Source organism: Diabrotica undecimpunctata, chromosome 2 (assembly GCF_040954645.1).
Source record: "Diabrotica undecimpunctata isolate CICGRU chromosome 2, icDiaUnde3, whole genome shotgun sequence".
Lineage (NCBI taxonomy): Eukaryota > Metazoa > Arthropoda > Insecta > Coleoptera > Chrysomelidae > Diabrotica > Diabrotica undecimpunctata.
Window position 1 is genome coordinate 63,980,095 of NC_092804.1, and position 14,411 is coordinate 63,994,505.

Below are 14,411 nucleotides of genomic sequence, written 5' to 3' on the forward strand. Positions count from 1 at the left end.
CTTTATAAACACATACAAAAAAGAAAGTGAAAAACAGGAAACCTCGACCATTAGTATATAGATGTAGATTTTTATCAATAGTAACTTAATATTTTAGGTTTTGACATAAATAACATCACAAAAGCTTTTATATAAATTCCATAACATTGTTGAAAGCAATAATGCAAAGACCCGCGTTTAAAATCAAATTTTCCACAACAGTTACTCACACCGCACGTGAAAATGTAATTACTACACTCACTTTCCTTTTAAGGCGACGCAAGGTGTCAAGTAAAATATATCTTTTCATAGTGCTTCCGTTTCCTGATAATTCATATTCCATTCCAGCAGATTTAAAATCCAGGCATGGCGGGCCCTTTTCCTCAAATCTAAATTGCCCACATATGGTTGGTGTGTCATCCCTCATAATATTCAAGTCATTCCAGGAGTCGGAGAGTTACTACGACGTATATTATGCTGGAATCTTCTCACTTTTGAATTTATTTTGCCACTCTCTTGAAAATTATGGTTTATGGGCTCAATCAAGGGACGACATCAAAATATTCTTTTTTATTTCAGTTTATTTTTATTGGAACTAACAGTGATGGACGGTTATTTAGGTTAGTTTTAATAAAAATAAATGTTGACTTTTATAAAAAAGAAAAAAGAGGCTATGGCATGAAAACGGAAAAACCTTTTAGGTGAGTAGTTTATCTTCTTGGTTAGGCTGAAATTTTCATAGGAGGTTTATAAACGTTTCGTTAGATTTTAGCTTGGCTCTTTACTTTTAAACATATGAAAAACACTAAGTAAATATTATTTTCTTACTACTACTACTATGTTTGTTTGATTTTAAATAAACGTTTAAGTTTTATTTTTTTTTTAATTAAAACTATCAATAACATTTCAAAGTTTAAAATAAAACAAAATAAATGTTAAACTTTTTAATAATGACCACCCTCAGGGAATCACAAGCTAGTCGCTAACGAAAAGTGGTCATTGTAAATTAGAAATGCATTCATTGCTGCGAGATTAAGGAGATTATAAACTACTACCATGGACCAACGTTTCGTATTTCTGGAAACATATCTAATCCACTCTTTCTGGAATTAAAAACAGTAATCATTTCTGGTTTTTTCTGATCACCAGTATCTTCATCAATCCGATCTTCTTTGTGCACAGTGGAAACAGCAATCACATTTTTTCCTTTCTACGGTATATATATATATATATATATATATATATATATATATATATATATATATATATATATATATATATATATATATATATGATACGGCAGTCATATCGTTGCTAAATGCAAAAACTGAAGAATATACCTGCCTATTTTTAATTTGCGTTATTTCTGGGCAAGTGAAACAAGATTGCAGGAAAAATACAACTAAGAAGCAGTGCAAATATTGTTACACATTTGATCGGGTAGGGTCTGTCAGGACAAACGGCCATGCAGCAGCTATTTAGAAATTTCAAAAACAGTTTTGTATAAAAAAAAACGAATGGTATTTAGTTTCTAGGAGGGTACTAAAAAGGTACAAATTTAAAAAAATAAAGTAAGAGAATTATCCAAAATCTTTATTTTGTCGTAGACTCACAGACCACACCCGATGAACGGAGGGTTAAATATAATTGTAATTAAATATAATTTCAATTTATTAGAAACAGAAATTAATACAATAAAATCAATTTAAGAATAGGTTGCATAATTTATTGAAAACACCTTTTTATTAAAAAAAAAAATCAGATTCAAATCTTATTAAAAGCGTAGAAATAGTTGTGCGCATGTTAAAATTGTTCTCTTTAACCTTCCAGTACTCGCGCACGGTGCGAGAAAAAAAAACTAAAATCCACAAGGAAAATAATTCCTGTAGCTGGCTGTATACCACGTATAACAAAAGAGGTTAGTCTTTGTATGTGGGTATATTTTATTTTATAAAAACCCTTAAAAGGGCAACATTACAAGCACGAACGTTTTCGGAACAACTGTTCCATCATCAGGTTAAAATACCTAAAATAAGTATAAACCATTTAATTACAGCAAACGTGGTTTAAAATTTTGACTAAGGTTAAAAAACAATAAAATGGTTATACTTACAGGTTACCATGCCTGAGCCACCAAAATATTTGGGTAAAAACCCTTTAAAATGAAAAATGTTACCAAATATTGTACATAATGTTGATAATATTATATGATGTTTAATATTTTAATTAGATTTTACTTCAGGTAACATACACCCATGCTTAAGTGAGTTCCAGTGTCCGGAGAGTAAACCTCTTCAAACGGACTACGGCTGGTAACTGATTGATAAAATACCTATGAACGGTGTCAAAAACAAAATGTCAATGAACCATGAAACAGTGTTAGTTAAACATTATATTACTACAGCCAAAAGATTAAAAAATTTTGATGATGTTAAAATGATAACAGCAATCCAGGTGTTGGGATTTAAAAATTTTTCTATAATTATTTAATATTGGATGTAAAAGATGTAAATTACTGGTGTTGTTGAAGGTCATGTTTAAGAGGATGACGTATGCATTAGGCAGCTTATGTTACTCTTTATCGTATGGAGTGTGGTCTAAAAGGTGTAATTTGTGAAGAATTAGCTGAAATATATGGAAATGTCCTTTTATGTTGCTTACATCTAGGACAAGGAAAAAATAAATAGTATATATTTGTAGCTAATGTAAGACTTCGTATGTAGATGAAATTGTTTAATACTGCTAGTATCGTAAAAATTTTTAGTATAAGTGAGTCCAATAGATTGAGAAAAGGGATTGAAAATCTTCCGGCTGAAGGAATTAAAGTTATAATATATGTGATTAAATTTAAAATTTTTTGGAAAGACTGAGATCCTCAGAGACCTGGCAGGAATAAAAGTAAATGGAATGACTAAAGAATAAAGGAGAGTGGGTTAAAGGGAAATGAATGAGTTAATCAACAAAATTAGAGATGATAGAGGTCCTTCATGCTTAAAGCATCTAGCACCCTGAACAAAATATATTTTGGTTATATTAAATTCGATACATAAAAGCCTGAAATTTTATTTGTGAGTATGGTGTACTAAGTTGTTGACTAAGAGAGGGGGGAGCAATGGTTGATTAAAGGTTTAGGTAAAGTGGGAGAAAGTGAATTCTGATGAATTGCTGGATTGTGTTTAAATGTTTACTGAGTTTAGAACTAATGGGTGGATGGTAGATATATGAAAAGACAGAGAACTAGCAAAAGAAAAAAGAATGGACAGGAATATGATGAAAACGTGAAGATTGTAAAATAATGAAATAGTGAGGTATAAAAGATATGATGTTAACAATAGGGGGCTGAAAAATTCTTTTGGAGGGAGTGTTGTGACAGTAGTGTAGAGAGTGTTAGACCACACTCCATACGATAAAGAGTAACATAAGCTGCCTAATGCATACGTCATCCTCTTAAACATGACCTTCAACAACACCAGTAATTTACATCTTTTACATCCAATATTAAATAATTATAGAAAAATTTTTAAATCCCAACACCTGGATTGCTGTTATCATTTTAACATCATCAAAATCTTTTGGCTGTAGTAATATAATGTTTAACTAACACTGTTTCATGGTTCATTGACATTTTGTTTTTGACACCGTTCATAGGTATTTTATCAATCAGTTACCAGCCGTATTCCGTTTGAAGAGGTTTACTCTCCGGACACTGGAACTCACTTAAGCATGGGTGTATGTTACCTGAAGTAAAATCTAATTAAAATATTAAACATCATATAATATTATCAACATTATGTACAATCTTTGGTAACATTTTTCATTTTAAAGGGTTTTTACCCAAATATTTTGGTGGCTCAGGCATGGTAACCTGTAAGTATAACCATTTTATTGTTTTTTAACCTTAGTCAAAATTTTAAACCAAGTTTGCTGTAATTAAATGGTTTATACTTATTTTAGGTATTTTAACCTGATGATGGAACAGTTGTTCCGAAAACGTTCGTGCTTGTAATGTTGCCCTTTTAAGGGTTTTTATAAAATAAAATATACCCACATACAAAGACTAACGTCTTTTCTTTAAAAAAAAAAAACTGGATGAGAGTGGCGCACGATAGACGGGGTTGGAAACACGAAGAAGATACCTATGCTAAGCAGTGGACTTTTGAGGCTTGATGATGATGATGAGTATACCATCGCATACATCTAATCCAATCCCAACTACGTAGAAAAGAGTTATAGAACAATGTTGGCAGAAAAACAGAAAAAATTACCCAAAAATGATGTGAGTGGCGAACTTTAAAAAATCATATCTCGGATAGTGCGACTCAAGACTTTTACCAAACGTGATGTTTAAAAAGAAGGATAAAAGCTTTTGTCTGTAAAGCAAAAGTTATAAGGAAAAAAAATCGCGTGTTTGCGTGCTTTTTTTTGTTTGTTTTTTGAATACATATATTTTTTAAATATTTTTGATTTTATAAGGTGACGCAGATAGAAAATTTTATTTTATACAACTATTCTGTTGAATTGTATACAAAAGTGTACAGAGTTTGCCTAAATACACCCTAGTGCATAGGGACAATTCACCCGTTTTTCTCAAAAACGCACTTCTTTAAATGCTAGCACTCCGCGGTTTTTGACCATTTGCCACAAAAAACTCTATTTAACGTTTTATTTCCTTTTTAAAATGCATAATCAAAACCCTATAAGTGTAATTATCGCGAAATACTGCGTAATTTGAGAGCTTTATGCGCTTAGGATTTATTGCTAGTAAATTATAAGTTTTTCTTTGTCGTCAAGGAATACCTGATGAATTTTTTTTTTCGTATGCACCTGCCACTTTTATAAGCTTTTTGTGCGTATTATGTATACGGTATTTAGAATCAAACAGTTACACTTTTCCACACTTCTTTTTATCCAAACCCTTCTGCAGTCTTTATTTTTCTCCAAATTTAGCCGTTTATTCTCTTATACTTATCAGATATAGCTTTTCCTTGTTTCTAAATTAATTCTATAATTTCAAATTTTATCTATGATTTCTTTTTTGACGTGACAACGTCTTAAATTAGGTTGTGGCTCGGAGTCACTCATGAAAAAGTGTAACGCCCGCTCACGTCTGTTACGATGAGTCACCGAACGAGAGAGAGGCCCGCCGGACCGGCGAATGCCTTGCGTCTCTCTTCCACTCAAACATGATCGGTCCGCTGCGCGCGCAGCACTAGAGAATTAGGCGCGTTGAATCGGTGCGTGCTTGTGTCTCTGTCTTTCTCGAGCGTTTTTGGCGTTGGAAAACCGAGAAAGCGTCATAATACAAGTTCACACGTGTGGTTAAAGTATCGTCAGCTGTGTCTGTAGTGAAAATGTGGAGTGCTTAGATTCGTTTTTTTATTCGATAAAAAGAAGTACTCTTCTACAAAGTTTCACTGACGATCTTTTTTTTTTTCATGGTACCACGCATGTCACGAGGTCAGTACCACGAGGTCAGACCCGTTTGTCAATATGTTTACCTATGAGGGCAAAATACCTTCTTTTATCGTCTACATCTTATCCAGCTGTTATCGTGAGTGCTCTAAACGATATTGATACTTTTTGCAGTACTCTATATAAGTCACGGTTTTATTACGAAAGTAATTAAAACCTTATTCTACGATTCCAGATTGCAGGTTAATATCGTTCATTTGTCATTTTGTTGTGTTAAGAAATTTATAGTAATAATTAAATTAATTTGCATTGTTTAGTTAAATTTTCTAATTAAAAATTTTTTTCACCAAGGTAAATTACATCACTCACCTGATAGGATGAAGAATCCACATCCAATAATAGTTTTATTATCACTGTTACAGTGGCCAATTATTGCACACAATGTCGCCAAAATATGCAACACAACAGCCATTGTACACAGTACGGTACAGTATCTGAAACAAAAGAGTTAATTAATGAATTTTGAATGAAAATTGGGATCAGAATTTTAGTTAAAATTTACGTGTTACAATATGTAAAAGATCATAACAGTTAATAATTGGCGATTTTCGCATATAAAATATATAAGTAATATTCAACTAATCTTTTATTCAGAGTTGACTTTATTTGGGTATTTTTATGGTACATAGAGAGAGTCTGGAATATTCTTAATAACATAAAAACAGACTACATTGAACTCTTTCTTGAATGGACAGTAGTCGTAACGGATAAAGTGTCTATTTAATGGAGGTATCCGGTGGAGAAAAAAATTAATATTTAAACCTAAAAATCTTATATAAAGTATAGTAAAAAAAAGTATATATATATATATATATATATATATATATATATATATATATATATATATAGATATAGATATGTGTTTTGTTTAAGGTGCTCTAAATATTTGCTCTCTTATATTTTAAAATTTGAGTTTCTACCGAATCTACAAATCTACAAGTTAAGAGACGCGTTGTGTCAAATTAGAATTACTCCTGCACACAATAATTCTTCAATGTCTTTAAGGTTGTTTTAACTTCATTTGTTGTTCGTCCTTTATTGTTACATAATACACTTTCTCGTTCATAAACCCCCAAAAGCAAAAGTTCATTTGGTTAGGACCTGGTCTTCTGGATGGCCAAGAAATAGGTGCGTCACGACATCTTCCAATCCACCGACCAGGATACTACCTGCAAAAGTATTCCCGGATTTCATTACTGTAATGCGGTGGAGCGCCATTTTGTAGAAACATCATATTTTGCCTTATTGCAATATTCACTTCTTTCAAATACTCTTTTAAATCGTTTGCCAAGAACTGCAAATAATTATCACCATTTAAATTGTTGGGAAGAAATACTGGGCCTATTAGATTGTTATCCACAATTCCTGCCCAAACAATAACTTTGAAAGTCCTTTGGTGATGAGTCGTTTTTTTTTGGCGTTAGGATTTTCGTAGGTCCAAATGTGCTCGTTATAATGGTTTATTATTCTATTTCTAGTTAAGGTAGCCTCGTCGGTAAATAAACAAATTTAGTTGAGTAGCTGTTACCTTCTTCCAGAGACTTCTTCAATGATTTCTAAAATATCTTCATCAGGTGCATCCATTATTAGATGACCACTATTCCCAGCAACTTGCGGTTGGAATGTACCCGTTTCCCGTAAACGACGATCAATGGTCAGAAATAATCGTGTATTAGGTGTATTTCGATTGGGATATTTTACTGCATAACGCCTTGCGGCTGCTGCACTATTTTCTTGACCATCACCTACGATATTCCCGATAGTTTATTGAAATCATAATTTAATCTAATCCAACTTACCCAAAGTAAAATGCATATCTGCCATTTCCTGAAATGCGTATTGGTCATTGTAATATCAAAATTTTTAATATTAATCTTATTGACACAATAAAATAATAGCTTCAAATTATTGACTATTATTGATGGAACTGTTTGTAATTATTTTATCCCTAGAAACTAATTGTAATTTTATGGCCAACTAGAAAAAAACTAACTTTTAGAAAAAGTAACAAGAGGCAAAAAAGTTTTAAAAATAATGTATTAAACTAATGATGCCACAAAATTCATTTAATTTAAACGTACTCAAAAGTTTGGGGGGATTCAGGGCTGCACACCTTCCTTAAAATTTTTCTCTGCTCTTAGATTTTGTTGTCTCTTTTGTATGAAAAATGCGTTCAGAACAAGAAAGTAACGTGTCCATTTTTATTACAAAATGTCAAATAGTTTAGGAGATAATGCAAAAATACAATTTTTATTTTGTAACTTCAAAGGGCTGTAACTTTTTTGTGTACACTTTTGTTCAAAGTTAAGTTGGATTCAATCAATTTATTTTTGTCCCCGGAATGCGTGATTTAATTTATGACATACCTTTTTGAAACACCCTGTATAATTTACGTCAAGACATTAAATACATACAATTTTCAAATTATTAATTTATCATACTTTAAACAATTGTATTTTTTAAGAGCAGGTAAATTCAGACATCAATTTTCTAAACTAAGTATCAATATTATTCTGTTTTAAGTTATTTCCACTAGTTCCTTTGCTATTTTAAATTTCATCGTAGCCGAATATAATTAGGGTTTGTCAACAGGTTCGTACGCTGCCTTAAAGTCTACGAGGATGTAATGTCAGTCTATGTCGTACTTCATCGTTTTTTCTAATATGATGGACGATATGTGATCGATTGTTTTAAAAAATCCTCTTTAATAGAATTCTTCTAGGTATAGGTCAGTGTAGTGAGTGAGTTGTTCGTTACCTATCAGAAACAAAATTTGATATGCCGTAAAGAAGGGAAATCCTTCTAAAGTCGGAATAGTGAAGCATGTTTCCTTTTTTGGGCATTTAATTTCAGTTTAAGGATTTTCTGGTAAAGTGCGTTCTTGCAATACCTGTAATATTAGTTTGTGAAAGAGGGTTACAAACGTTCTTCTGTCGCATTTAAATATTTTTATGGGTGGTTCGTCTGCTCTAGGTGACTTATTTCTGACTAGAGACGGAATTGCTTTATTTATTTTTCCAGAATTGGTAGCTTAGTTTCCTTTTATTCTAGTTCTATACCGTATCTACCTTTACTTTTACTTTCTCCATTTAGTAGCATACTAAAATATTCCTGCCACCTTTTCAGTACATATACTCTCTCAAAAGAGTTCCATTCTGAGCCTTGATCTGGTTCGCTTTTCCTTTTTGTTTTTAAAATCCACAAAGAAAATAAAATTCGTGTAGTTGTTTGTATACCAGTAATCACAAAAATTTTATTAAATTTAAGTTTATTAAAAAAATTTTTACAAAAGGTATACATGCCCCTTTTTCTGTTTGTGCTTTTGTTTTGGCAATATTGTTTAACACTTTGTTTGGTCTTACCCTTGTACCAGACATTTTCGTCAAAGTAAATAAGTATTACAAATCAAATTTCTACCTATCTACATCTATACCTGTATTTTAATAAGTAATGCATAGATGGCTCTGATATTATAACGATTACTCAACTTGTAAACATTGTAGTGGTACAACATTTTTACCAGTGGACTATAGTGTGCTTCTTTTTTGCAATTAGCACGTGGCTAAACATGTTTTGTTATTTTTCTTTAAAATTTAAACATTGAGGAGTGCTATAAAGGGTAAGTGTTTTTTATTACCAATATAAGGATATACAATAGTTTCAGAATAAAAAATATATATCAAAAGTAAAGAAAATTGAAAATTATTTTAAATGTGATATTTTAGAAAAATGTAGTCCCAAACTTTCCTCTAAAATATAAATATTTATAACCGTCACAAATATCCTAAATTTTTTTCATATGTTGTGTTGGTCATTTTTATACATTTTCGTCATACATTATGAACCAATCTATTTGCGGTTAGCAAATATTTTCTACAATAACCCCACATGCATGTTTTTACAGATCTCCGAAAAATATACTGATATACAGTATTGGAAGAGGGGCCTTACAACTGAACAGTTAGCCAAAATATTACATGAAATAACTGATGATCAAGCTGAACATTCCGAGATTGAAGGGGACTCAGATGCTGAAAATGAAGTAGAACCTGACACACCATCAGAAAGATCTTCTAGCAGAAGTTCATCTACAATACTGCTGTCTACTTTGCCTGGAAGTAGTACAGCCAAAATAGATACAGTAACTAACTATAAACCCCTACATAGAAAACGTAAAAATTCTACAATTTATGACTGTTTAGAACACGAGGATTTAGATGATTCTGTAGCAGACAGAGATTACCAGCCTGAAAAACTACCTCAAAACAAAAATATGAATGCTTTATCATCAAGTGAAGATGAAGCAACTTTTGATGTTACCAATCATTTTAAGGGGTGGTCTAAAGAACCAAGAATACCTATTAAATTTAAGAATTGTAATTATGCAGAAATTAAAATTTCGAAAGTGATACCGTCCAGTACTTACCCAGTAAGTTTCTTTAATTTTTTTTTTCAATTACATTTTACTACAATACATTGTCAAACAGTCAAATTTATATTTTAACAAAAATTTAGATTTGTGCTTCGAAAAATTGAAAGTTTTCGTAGGAATTTTAATTCTAATGGGATTAAATAATTTACCTGTTATCAAAAAATACTGGTCTGCAGATCCATATTTTCATAATGAAAGGATTAATAATATTTTCTTTTTAAAGATAATTTTTTTAAATATTAAGATATATCCATTTGAATGTTAACCAACAAATTCCAGCCAGAGAAACTCTAGAATTTGACAAGTTGTACAAAGTGAGAGCTCATATTCAAAAATTAAAAAAAAAACCTCTATGGAATATTTTTCTCCGAGCAGAAATATTTTAATTATTGAAAGTATGGTTGCATTTAACGAAAGGACTACTCTGAAACAGTACATGCCAATAAAACTCATAAAGAGGGGTATAAAAATTTGAGCAATGGCATGTTCTGAAACAGGTTACCTCATCAATTTTAAGGTATATCAAGATAGAGAACCTGAACGGACTAACGAACATACTCTAGGGAAAAGAGTTCTACTGAATTTAATTAAAGTGTTGAAAAAAAAAAGGGGACACTGCTTGTACCTTGACATTTTTTTTACCACACTTCCTCTTATAAATAAGTCATCAGAACTAGGTCATATTGGTTGTGAAACAGTAGGACAAACACGAAAATATTTTCCAAACATTTAGTAGATGACAGAAAAATGAAAATGGGTGAAATTAATGGAGTTGTCTGCAATGATGTTACTGTAAGTGAAAGGATCGTGGCTCAAAATCTGTGACCGTATGTAGCAATATGCATAATCGTGCAGAAACTGGTTTTGTTTTGAGGACATCAAAAACTATAAAATGGGAAAACATCCGCTGTCCTCAAGTCATGGTAGACTACAATATGTATATTGGCGATGTTGACCGGCTTGACCAACGAATGCAGACATACTCAGTAGCTTGGAAAAGTCGTCGATGATGGATGAAGTTATTTTATTACGTTTTGAAACATCCAGAGCAAATTCTTACATACTTTATAAATAATCCCTACGGCAAAGTATCAGTAGAAAAAAAGCAATATCTCACCTTGAATATAGATCCAAATTGGCTACCAGTTTTATAAAAGAGTTTTCTGCGAATAAAAAAATGGGAGGCCATTCAACATGGAGTATTTTCAAAATGTTGGTTATTTGCCGCAGAAAACCACACGAAGACGATGTCAGCAGTACTCAAAAACGGGATTACAAAAACGCAGTGATATAGAGTGCGTAGACTGTGAAGTGGCTTTGTGCTTGGATTGTTTTAAAATATATCATTCAAGTGCCTGAACTATTATTTTTATTATTATATTTTTGTTTTTTTATTACAATATTGTGCAGTATTTTTGTATTATTTAAACTCCTATACCTATTATTGATATACTTTTATCATTTGGTATACCCTATGTACCAGAGAAACTAGCATAAAAATTATTTCTTGAGTGAACTCTGGTACAACGGTTGACAAGCATTTTTTCCATAGAAAAAACAAAAATATATTCAAAATCTAGTATTTATTGTACTAACTATAGTATTAAAAACTATGATCTATAAAAACTTTAAAAAAATTTGATCATAATAAACTTGCAGCTTAAAGGGTTAAAAATGGCAGTTTTAAAAAATATCTATTTTTGTACGTAAAAAGAAATTACGGACTGTTTTACTATTTTCTATGCCTATTTTAGTACGTGAAGAATTAATAGTTAGTTAAGGAAAATACGACAGAGAATAGTATCTGAGAGGTGTAAATAATGCAGAAATAGCTTCATGCTGACCTTAAAGTATAATATGTTAGACATACTATAATTTGATAGAAGTTACTTAAAAAAAATTCTAATTATTTTAATAAAACTTTTATATGACCGAAAATCAAAACCAAAGTCCTTTTATTATGTCCACTTTCCATTACTCGACTCACCAGCGTATATATCTTAAAAGAAATAAGTACATTTTCTTAGTTTTATTTCCTGTTAGTTTGGTGACAGTAAAATTAAATTTATGACTGTAGCTAATAAAAGAAGTTTCTAAAGTAACTTTTCAGTTTACTCGATAATGAGGCCAAGTTTCTGCCACTGATTTACATAAAAGTTAGACCGTAACAGAAATTTACGAATCAGCGAACGAAAAACCGAATCGGTTTCCAGAGTTTTAGAAAACTCGTGGTGGATAGATAACCCAATAACGAAGACCGAAATTTATTATTATAATTTATTGCACTTTTGTTAAATTATGAAAGGAAGAAAAAAAAAACTTTAAATGGTTTTAAATGGAGACAACCAACATTGACAAAGCTCATTAAAGCAATTAAAGCCAAATCGACAAGGTATTATGTACTGATGGATTTTAAAGTTTTTTACATTTTAGTTATAAACTTTATATATTTCTAATTATCTTGTAGTTTTAACCTTTCTCTATTATATTAAATACTGAATCTGTTATAATTAAATTTACTTACGTTTTTTTTAAGATATTATTTCGAAAGCGACTTGCTGGAAATTAGATTCGTAATACGCCTTCTAAAGAATCAGAATTAACCTTCGGTAACTAAAAAAATTTTCTTTTTCTTCTTCCTTTTTATATGTATGCTTTAAATATAAAAAGTATTTGTTATTGACAGACATTGAATGCATTCTCATATTTTTTTGTAATTTAAGTAAATATATATTGTGGAAAATAGATGAAGGGTAAGTTAAATAATGTTACCTTAGGTATAAGCCATAAATCAATAACTGTCTGTAATTATTGTTTGTAGTAGTAGCAAAAAACATAGACGCATATGGGTCTATATTCTTCGGTAGTAGCAATGCAGTGTAACTAAGCCGGAACAGCGATAGATGTAAACTTAGTGTATTTAGCCAAAATTGAGAATGATCCAGATTATGCACCTGTGCCGTCCAACAAATTCGACAATAATATAAATGGAAGTGAGTCAGATTCTAGTTACGAACCTAACCAAAATATTTTCTCGGGTAATCTGGTAAACTTAAGTAATTCAAGATATTCAATTATCGAACTAAAAGAACGTAATAGAACCTATCCGATATAGAACCAGAAGAAAAAGAATTAAACTTCGTTCAGGATTTCATTCGAGATATTCATTTTACAGCTCACAATTATAAACAAAGCAGTTGATAAAGCTGAAAGTAAACTGTGCACAAAAACTGGAGAAATAACAAAAGGGAAAAAATTGAACAGCCACTTGTCGAAAGGAAAAACAAAAAAGAAAGAGTTACATAAGAATTCATGAAGTTAAAAATTCATGTAAATGCAAATTCAATTGCGCCAAAAAAATTTCGCATACTAGGCACATTTCGCATAAAAGACATTAATACACAATACTGATGATTGCAAAAAGAACACCAAAAACAGTTTGTTTTAAGCTGCATAACATAAAGTGAGAAAAAAAGAAGTTCATCTCAAAATTAAAAGTTTATTCCTACAAATACTACTTATCTAATATCAGAGAAAGCCGAAAAGGTGTGTGTAAGATATTTCTTCTGGCGACATACAGAAGAGAGCACGCTCTTTATAGAAAATACCTTCCCAGTGATGTAAGCATGATTTTTCTTACGAATTATACAGAAAAAGTGTGTTTAATGATCCAAATATATCCTTTGCCTGTCTAAGAAATGAAGAATGCTGGGACTGCGAAGCACTTGAAATACGCAAAAAAGCCACTCATCTCATGAAGCTGATGTAGAAAACCTGCTAACTGTGATCTGTGCAAAAATGATTTTATTGATTTAAAAGATATTTTTATAGTGAGATACGCTAACGAGGCCCTAAATTCGTAATATATGTCGCGGTGTAACTGATAGAAAAAATAATCTTATAGTTTTGAATAAAATCCTTTATAAAAAGGTATATAAAAAACCCAGTTGGGCTATGTTGCATTGACAAAACGTTTTCGGAATAAATATTCCATCATCAGTGTCCTAAAATAGTATTTAACCACTTAATTAAAAAAAACATGAAAAGATTTAAGTTTTGACTAAGGTTAATGTAAAAGTGTGGTTAATACTTACAAGTTAATATCTAATGTCTAATTTACATTTAAGATGTTAAAGTTACCGTTGGATAGGTAACAGGGCGACATATGACTCATAAAATATAATATAAATATATTATATATATATATATATATATATATATATATAATAAAAAGTTTTACATGAACTTTATATCATAATAGTTTTATTTCATTCATTGAACAACATCCTCACATATTAAATATATCAATTCCAATATTTTTTCAAGAACCCAACTTTCCACCAGTGTCTAGTTTCCATTTTCCAGGTACCAAATGTTATTAAAACATAAAGGGCCTTATATAAGAATCTTTTCATCACACCACTCGACACTGTATAGTTGGTTGCCTAACTATAATCACATAATTTTCTCACCACAATTTCATTTCACATACATAATTTAAAACAATAACATTGATGGCTGATACTGT

General features: G+C 30.9%; 1 protein-coding gene across 1 annotated transcript in view; it reads right to left on the reverse strand.

Annotated features, from left to right (window-relative positions):
- LOC140434632 (voltage-dependent calcium channel gamma-5 subunit-like) overlaps positions 1 to 14,411 on the reverse strand; it is a 1,250,929-nt gene that overhangs the window by 406,498 nt on the left and 830,020 nt on the right. Inside the window, exon 5 of the mRNA XM_072523038.1 lies at positions 5,761 to 5,885. Coding sequence (XP_072379139.1) covers positions 5,761 to 5,885 — 125 coding nt within the window. The remainder of the gene's footprint in view (positions 1 to 5,760; positions 5,886 to 14,411) is intronic.